Source organism: Eptesicus fuscus, chromosome 21 (genome assembly GCF_027574615.1).
Source record: "Eptesicus fuscus isolate TK198812 chromosome 21, DD_ASM_mEF_20220401, whole genome shotgun sequence".
NCBI lineage: Eukaryota > Metazoa > Chordata > Mammalia > Chiroptera > Vespertilionidae > Eptesicus > Eptesicus fuscus.
Genome location: NC_072493.1, coordinates 38,793,400 through 38,802,774, shown reverse-complemented (window position 1 = coordinate 38,802,774; position 9,375 = coordinate 38,793,400). Strand labels below are relative to the sequence as shown.

The 9,375-nt window shown below is 45.8% G+C and overlaps 1 protein-coding gene across 1 annotated transcript; it reads left to right on the top strand.

Annotated features, from left to right (window-relative positions):
* Positions 1-1,829: 1,829 nt before the first annotated feature.
* Positions 1,830-8,020, top strand: LOC129147782 (carcinoembryonic antigen-related cell adhesion molecule 21-like). The gene is made up of 4 exons (XM_054711130.1): positions 1,830-1,893; positions 2,887-3,120; positions 7,584-7,837; positions 7,994-8,020. The coding sequence occupies exons 1-4, from the start codon at positions 1,830-1,832 to the stop codon at positions 8,018-8,020; spliced, it is 579 nt and encodes a 192-aa protein (XP_054567105.1).
* Positions 8,021-9,375: the final 1,355 nt, after the last annotated feature.

Below are 9,375 nucleotides of genomic sequence, written 5' to 3'. Positions count from 1 at the left end.
CTTCGTTAGCAAAGGTCAGAATTTTCGTTAAGTGAGCCCTGTCCCTGTTCGTATGCATCTGAGATAACATAACTTTGACACATTAGAGTAGTTCTTTTTTTGCAAGATGATCTGAAGGGACAGATTCTCTATGTGCTGTAAATGTTAATTATCCTCGACCCAACAAAGTAAAAAAAAATAAAATAAAAGTATGTGTTTCTCCATTTTGCCTTTTATCAATTCTAGAGATTTCTTCGCCTCCTAATGGATTTCACACAACTTCTTTCATCTTCTTTTTTTATTATAATATATAAAATAAGTTGCACAACTGCCATTCTCAGGATTTGAGATCTTGTTCCAGGCATATGACGTTAGCTTGGTTCAAATAAACTCATAAATATCTTCACAGGTTGGGAAGTTTCTTACTTTCTCAGGGCCTAAGACCATATGCTTTCTCAGGGCTCTATTTGCTGCTCCCCACACCTTGCCTGGCACCACCCATGAACAAGGTGGGGTAATGAAAGGAAACTCCCCCAGGCAGAGGACAGACACCGCCCCAAAGGTCAGGGAGCACAAGGACAGGCTCAGCCAACAGAGAGGGAGGGTCTCCCAGAAAATACCCCCGGAAGACCAGGGAGCTCACAGCAACCTGGCCTCCCACACAGTCCTCTCTCCCTAGGGCACACTGGACACGTTCCCCTTCACACACAGGAACTGCAGGTCCTTCTGAGACTCCTGGTCCTGAGACCCTTCCTGGGTCTCTGTCCCTGGAAGCAAAGGCCAGGCTGGTGACAACCTGAGATACAGGGAGGGACCCCTCAGCCGTCACCACCCAACTTGACCCCTTCTCACCCCCCGAGTCACCTCTGAGGCCTTCCTGCTGGGAGGAAACCCAATCTTCCAAGGGCTTTAAAGAACATGGGGAAGACCCGATGCCCAGCTGGGTGTCTGTGTCATAAACAGAAATAATCCCCAGGTTTGAGGCCTGTGGGGCTCTCTGTGTGGTGCTGGCAGACCTAAGACCAAGACACAGCACAGGCCAATGCTTGGTCATTCTCTCAGGGGACGTGTCCCCCCATCAGCCTTGCTGTTGCTAGTGGGCTCCACTGGCCAGTAAGACCCACCTCCCCTGAGATATTGTCATATGCAGAGTTTCTGGTCCACCGCACACCTGCTGAGTCAGAATCTGCATTTCAACAGGATCTGGAGACCCTCCCTGCGCACAGGAGAGGGGGAGAAGCTGCCCCATCACCACATCACCAGATCGCATTCTGCTTGGGCATCCACATTAGCTGGACAGCTGCTGAATCAGCATCTAACGTGTCACCTGGGCATCGCAATCTTTACAAAGCTTCACAGGTGATCTGATGCACAGTGGCGGTGACATCCTGTGACAAGAGTTCCTGAGGTGGCCCCAAAGCTCCTGCTCTGAAGGGAAAAGTCAAATGTGAAAGAGAGAGGGCTGTGGGGGAGCCTACTGTGCACCTGACAGGGAGCCACGGGGAATGCCCTCGACCTGGGTGCCCCAGGCTGGTGCTTTTCCAAACAGAGCATGTGAGTGTGTGTGTGTTCAGATACCTCAGCATCTCCAAGGGAACCAAAATATAGAGGGATGGTAAACTGGAAGGAGGGGGAAAGGGTGGCAAAAATGAGGGAAGGAGGAGGTGGGTCCTTAGCACAAACTCCGCCCTGATCCATGTGACCAGGTAAGTGATATTGCAGCAGGAGGAGGCCCAGTGCACAGTGAAGAGGGACAGCAGATCCCATCAGTTTGTACAGCGGTGCCTTTGAGCTTTCCTGGAACCCAAGCTCTTCTCGCAGAGGGAGGGACAGTGCAGGCAACAGACTCCATGGAGTCCCTCTCAGCCCCTATCCGCAGAGGACCTGTCACCTGGCACGGGCTCCTGCTGGCTGGTAAGGAAGGAACAATCCCTGGGGGTGGACTGAAGGAGGAAAGATGGGGACTTGCTGGGGCCTGCTGTGGAGGACAGCACTCTGAGAGAGGAGGACATCGCTCTGTGTGGACCTGAGGGGAGAGGACAGGAGAGCACAGTAGGATGGGTAAGGGAGATGGGGAACAGGTAACAGGGAAATCTCATGATCTGCAAGTGGAGTGGGGCAGGGAATCTTCAATTGCTGTTACTTCCTAAGTTATTTGTCACTGAATATTGAGTTTTGAAAACTGACCATAATAATAACAATTTATGTCAGGTGGCACCAGAAAAAACCTAACCAGGGGTGCTAAACACTGTCCTTACCACCAGCCTCAGGAGAAATACACGCCAGGCGGTGCAGGACTCCGGGATCATTCATTCAGCCACAGGTATTTGCAGCCTGTTGCGGGCATTGGGCATGCAAGACCTGACAAGCCCCAGTCCCATGGAGCTCACGTTCTATGGGACATGTGATGTCAGGTACCCACAAGTGTTATAAAAAGAACAGAGCAGAGACAGATCAGAGAGTGATTAACAGAGAGTCTTTAGGGAAATGTCCCATGAAGGTGCCTCCCATGAACACCCCTACGTGTCAGCAGGGATCTGAGGGCAGTGAGTGGGTGAGCCGAACAGACACCTGGAAAAGAGATTGTGAAACAGAAAAAGTAACAGGTTCACAGGTGCTGAAGTATTGGTGGTCATGCTGTTGACCTTGACCACCAGGGACACACACACACACTCACACACAACACCAAGGCTGAGAGATGAAGAGACCTGTTCCAAATCCAGGTCCTCATCTTTCCATCCCAATACAGAGCTTCAAATATTGATCAGTTTCTCTATTCCCTCCTAGTTTCACTCTTAAATTTCTGGAGCCCGCCCACCACTGCCCAACTCTCTATTGTGTCAACCAATGCTATCAAAGGGAAGAATGCGATTCTACGTATCCGCAATAAGCCTCCTAATGCTATAGGCTTCACGTGGTACAGGTGGGAAGCAGAATACTCCAATGGTAATATTGCAACTCTTACACTGCAAGAAAGAAGGTATACAACAGGGCCGGCATACAGCGGTCGAGCAAAGATAAACTTTGATGGATCCTTGCAGTTAAAGAAGGTCACCCTGACGGACACAGGAATCTACACCGTAATAGTCCAACTTCCAGACTCAAAACAAGAAATAGGATTTGGACGGCTCGATGTATACAGTGAGTGATTGCTCTCTGACCTCTGGGTGTTGGGTGGGTGAACTTCATTTCACACACAGGACTGACAGCCCTGGACTCTCCTCCATCCCCCTCTGCATCACATTCCAGGTTGGGTTTGGGCATTTAGTGCAGGACACACACAGTGGAGACAAACTTTCGAAGGCCAAAGTTCCCCTCCCGGATTCCAGCCCTGCAGACATTCTCCACAGAGGCAAGGGCCAATCAGATGGGAGTTGCTCAGCAGAGGGAGACCAGTCTCAGTCCAGGCCCCTGCTCCCCTCCCCATGACCATGACCCTGAGATAGACCCTGCAGGGCAGGGCCAGGACCCATCCTAAGGAGCCCCCTGCAATCCTCATAAAGAAGCTCAGCTTCGGCAGCCCCTCCCAGACCCCCTGCCCCAGGGCTCCTGACTCCAGGGACCCTGGGAATCCTGTGTCAGACTGGGGTTAACCTCCTGGGAAGGGCTGAGTGGGCACAATGGTTTCTGGGTTTCTGAGTCACAAGGCTTTTGAACTGCTCACCAGCCAGAGCTCAGCCCCATGAGCCACAACTGGATAGGGGTGGTCCTTCACCTGAGACTGTGTGTGGATAGCATAGATGGACAAGGTAGCCAGGCCATTTGTGAACTACACTGAAAAATTTAGGAGAGTCCAGAGAAACGTCAGAATCATAGGGAACAAAAAGGAGAAAAGATGCTCCTGGCAGCTCCTCTCCACCAGGGATCAGGCCAGGAGATTCTCTCTTGGAGTTAATCAGTGACAGATGCCCCTCATTTGAGCAGCTCCCCTGTCCCAATGTTTAATCAGATACTGTGAATATTTTATTGTTAATACACTGACACCTTGGCAGTCAAATGTTCATCATACTTCACTGAGAGGAAACCGAGGCACAGGGAGATAGAGTCACTAAAGCAGAGCCACCTAGACCATGGGAGTCACTCAAGGTCTGTCTGCAGCCATAATCCCATCCTCTCCTCCATCCCTAGGGATCCCTACAGTAAACATTGGTTTAGAGCTTCCCTTAGGCTAGAGAGAGAGATTGTGCTTTGGGAGATAACACCAAATGGAGAATTAATTTCTTTGTACTCTAGAACCAAATTACCTGCGGTAATCATCAGTCAGTGCTGGGAACACCCAGACCTTCCCCTCAGGTGGCTGATCCACCCCTCCCTGCACTGGAGTTGAAACCACTGATTTGTTTCCTGATGTGTTGGTGTCACTTCCACTGGATATAAAGGAAAGGACTTTACCTGCTCACTCCCCATTTTACACTTGTAACCAGCTAAGGCATCAAGATGTAACACACTTTTTTTTATGAATTAGGAAGAAATAAATGGTTTCTGAAGGGAAGAATGATCTAAAATCTCTTCAGAGGCTGAAACCTGGATGCAGAGTCCTTGAAACTGGCCACATGGGAAAAGCTCCCTTGTCACTCCAGGGGTTGAGACCCATGTCTCAGACCCTTTGCTGTTCTCTAGAGAAATAGTCCTTCCTGCTATTGCTCTTAAGCCCTGGGGTATTAATAGTAATTTTTGCATATGGGGAATTTTAAGATATTTCCAAATTTCTATCTCAGAAACACCAAACACAAATGGTCCACAAGGGCCAGAATGTCAGCAATCCGTGCTCCCATCTTGCTGTCCATCACCCCTTCTGCATCTGAACAAGCCTCCCCTGCCCTCAGTACTGGGAGGTTGACTTTAATGACCAAGGGCAAAGCATATGGTTCTGCTGGCACAGTTAGCTCCTGTCTGTCCCTTCACTCTTCTAGCTCATTCCTTGGACTCTGCTCTATCATTTATTGGCTCATTGGCTCATGTCAGTCACACTCACCTGGGAAGGCCTGACCAAGCTCTTGGCCCTGGGGTCTGAGTAGTCAACTGACCACAGGCTTGATCCTAGTCCCCATGTTTTATTTCTGCTCCAGTCTGAGTCTCTAAGATGTCCTGGGAAATGGTCCATCTTAGACACACACCTCGGGCGGGCAATGGAAGTCTGTGCAGCTGGAAAAAAATTGAAGTCAGCTGGTCAGTGAAGAAGTAGGAGAGGTGTGGGCGGATGGGGGGTGGGTGTCTCTAACTCTATGTTCTCTGTTGTTCCACAACCAAATCCTGCTAATCTATTGAATGGTCCCCTTCATTTGTTGGCATGTGGATATTGCTGTTCAACACCATTTGTTGAAAAGACTGTCCTTTCTCCATTGAACAGTCTTGGCTCCTGAGAAAGGCTGTGCTTTCTCAGAGACATAGAAGATTTAAGTTCTCTGAGGGCTCAGATCCCCAGGCGTTTGTCTTGTGATACATAGACCTGCCTTATTCTTTTAAGTTGGCTGACAGGTGATAGGTGCCATGTCTGATTGAAGAACCCTTGAAGGACTCAGTTGTCCCACACAGGGCAGTGTTCTCCTGTTACCTGCTCAGTGGAGTTACCCACACCCAATATCACAAGCATCAACTTTCGGAGTGTTGATTCATATTTTTCTAATGATAGTGATGTTTAGCATCTTTTCCTGGGCTTATTGACCATTTGTATATCTTCTCTGGAGAAATGTGTATTCAAGAGGTTTGCCCATTTTAAAATCAGGTTATTTGGTGTTGCTGCTGTTGAGTTTTAAACGCACTTTATATATTCAGATATTAACCCCTCATCCTATTAATGATTTGCAAATTATTTTATACCATTCCACAGATCACCTTTCACTCTGTTGATTGTGTCCTTGGATGAACAGAAGTTTTCCATTTTGACAAAAATCTAAATTATCTAATCTTTTCTGGCCTGAGTTTCTAGTGTCATATTCAAGAAATCGTTACCAAATCCAATGTCATACTGCTTACCCCTATGTTTTCTTCTAAGAGTTTTGTAATGTTAGTTCTGAGCTTTAGGATTCAATCCATTTTGACTGAATTACTCTGTGTGGTATAAGCAATGGTCCCCTTTATTTGTTTGCATGTAGACATTGCTGTTCAACAGCATTTGTTGAAAAGACTGTCCTTTCTCCATTGAACAGTCTTGGCTCCTTTATCAAAACCATTTGATTGTGTCTTTTGACAAATAGAAGTCTTTATGCCAGTGTCACACTATTTTGGTTACTTTCCCTTTGTAGTAACATTTGAAATTAGTAACTGTGAGACCTCCAATTTCAATTCATCATTTTTAAGGTTGTTGCGAACATTTGGGATCCATTGAAATTCCACATAAATGCTGAGATGGATTTTTTTATTTCTGAAAAAAAGTAATTGGGATTTTGATAGGGATTGTTTCAAATATGTAGATAGTTGGTGGTCTTGGAATCAATGAACATGGATGCCTTTCCAGGTACCGTATTTGTTTCTTCTTTACTTTGAGAAATGTTTTGTAGTTTTCAGTGTATTCATCTTCCACCTTATTATGCTTAATCCTAAGCATTCTAGTCTTTTTGATGCCATTGTAAATGGAATTGTTTTCTTTATTTTATTTGAGGATCGTTCATTTTTGTTTAAAAACTGGAAGTGATGCTGGGTGTTGATTTTGTCTCTAGCAACTTCATCTTTTTTATTAGTTCTAATAGTTGTTTTAGGTATGTATGTGGTGAAATCTTTAGGGTGTACTACAATAATATTATGTTATCTTTTTAAAAAGTTATTTTCTTATTCCTCTCTAAATTGGATATCTCTTATCTCAGCTTCTTGCCTGATTTTTCTGACTAGTTGAATCAGGGGAAAAACAGCATCCTCGTCTTATTCATGATCTTAGTACTGTTTTCAGAGGTTCTCCGTGTAGTAATGTGTTAGCTGTGGACTTTCACGTGTGGTCTTTGCCATATTAAGTAATTTCCTCCTATTCCTACAGTTCCTGTCTTTTGTTAAAATCATAACCACTTCTCTTTAGTGATTTGTTTCACCATTATATGCAATCAGCAGGCCTGGAAATAAAGTCCTGTTCAGACTGAGGAATCCTATAGATGAACTTCTCCAGGTCCAAAGTCAAGAAGACTGGGTGGGGCCATCTTTATTGCCTAATGAGTTATTTAACAACAGTTAAATGCCCTTTCACTTGCTGTAAAGTCCCCTAGGCCCTATAGTGAGCAGGACAGAAGTGGTAAGATTGCCTTTTCCAACATACATGGAATTTTTAAGTAAAAAAAACTTCTAGGAAAGGGTCAATAAAAGCTCATGTGGGGAAAATTCCACCTTATGGCGAGGTTATAGGACATGTAGGCTGTGAAGGGGTTCCCTGTGTTGATACTACAAAGATGTCTATGGGAACAGGTCAGAAGTGATCTGGGTTCAGAGAGGAGGTACAGCCCTCTCCCTACACAATGCACCTGAATAAAGACAATTGTCCTTCTGCAGAGATCAGAACCATCTTCTGGTGACCTTACAGAGCTCACAGTGGACTCTCAGTGGCTAAGATGTCTGAGGAGGCAGCATGGCCCAGGTCTCAAGCCCACTCTCAATTAGCCATGCCCTCTGTTTCTCCACAGAGCCAGTGAGCGTGCCCTCACTCCTAGCCAGCAAGACAACAGTCATGGAGCATAAGGATTCCGTGGTCCTGACCTGCTACACAAATGCAGTCTCCATCCAGTGGTTCCTCAATGGCATGAATCTGCAGCTGACAGAGAGGATGAAGCTGTCCTGGGAAAACAAAATTCTCACCATAGACCCTGTCAGGAGGGAGGATGCTGGGAATTACCAGTGTGAAGCGTCCAACCCCATCAGTTCTGCTAAAAGTGTACCAGTTGAGCTGGATATAAAATTTTAGTGAGCCTCCTCCCTTCCTCTACATTATTAAACTGAATAAATCTTTTGAACCCTTAAATAGATATATTATGAGGGTGGAAAGTCCTTTGAAAACTTGCATTGAGTCAATAAATGCTCAAAAAAACCCAAAAAGCTGACATTGTCATTATTGTTGACTTAAGGTGATATTCTATACCAGATCCCACCTCTGTGTGATCTAAGTTGTACCATCTCCACATTGGAGGTGAAACCCAGCCTTTCAAGAGAAGCGCAGTGGTTGTGTGATTACCCTGGGTGCACGTGATGAGTTTGCATAAATACAAGTTCTGTCCCTTATCCAGGGGGACACATAGTAGATGCCCAGCCACTGTTGTTGGCAATGGGAATGGACAGGAGGACACCCATGTGGGTAACAACCCAGATCTTTTTTCTCCCTGTTTGACTTATTTCAAAAACTTTCTTATGTCTTTTTGAGTATTCTTATTTGTATGGCTATAGACCTATTTGCATAAACTCAATAGGATTCTGTCTTCCTTTGTTAACAGGGTATAATTGGAAATCTTAGTAATACAACCAAGGCTTTGGCTCAAATGTCCTAGTTCAGACTGATGGCCACAGAATTAGAAATGGCCTCACCTTTTATGAAGCAAAGTGTGACCTGTGGGGCCTTTTGGAATCTCTTGGAGATGAGGTCATTACCCAAAGCTAGAGGGTGCGGTTCCTAACCTCAAGAGACTGCTAACAGTCCCATCTTCGGTTTCATAGGAAAACCTGCATCAGGGCAAACTATGTGGTGAATGTCAGTTCCTCTGCACTTAGGTCACTAATCAGGCCAAATCCAGCGACACCAGCCATGTGGTAGGATGGAGAATACCCTTCTTCCCTGGAGATGACCTGTGGTCAAAAGGAAGGTGACTGTAGAGAGCAATGTACTGTCTCCATGGAGAACTCCAGAAGCACAGCCTCCTGGGAGATAAGATCCTGGCTGCGTTCAGGAACTCTCAGCTACTTTGCATCTGTTTATAAATGGCTGGGAAATTGCACCTCTTCATAACTTTCTGGAAATGACAAAGATGTAAACTGGGTCTTGGCTAAAAGAGATTCGGTTGTGTTTCCCTCCACTGTGCAGAAAGCAGTTTTGTTCTGAACTAGAGGCCTTAATGTTCCCTCAGAGTCACCAACCTTTACACAGGTTCTTCCTGACAACATGCCTTTGTCTTCCATCCTTAGACCATTTATTTTATAAATGTAATTGTAATTAGTCATTGCAGAGTCTTTCTTTGCACTTTTGGAATATACACACGTCTCCTCAAAAACGTCTTGCCAGTGTTATGACCCAGAGAATATCTGTCTCAAGGGCCTGGCCCCATCCCTTTGAAATTTCATCCTCCTGGTGTCCCTGTGTCCCAGTCGCTGAGGGAGAGTAGGAGCCTAACCTGGGTGGGGAACCTTTACAACAAAGATGTGAAAACACCTCCTGTCAGGACTTCAGGAAATGTTTCACATTTTCTTTCTGTAAAGCCAATTAGCAAACAC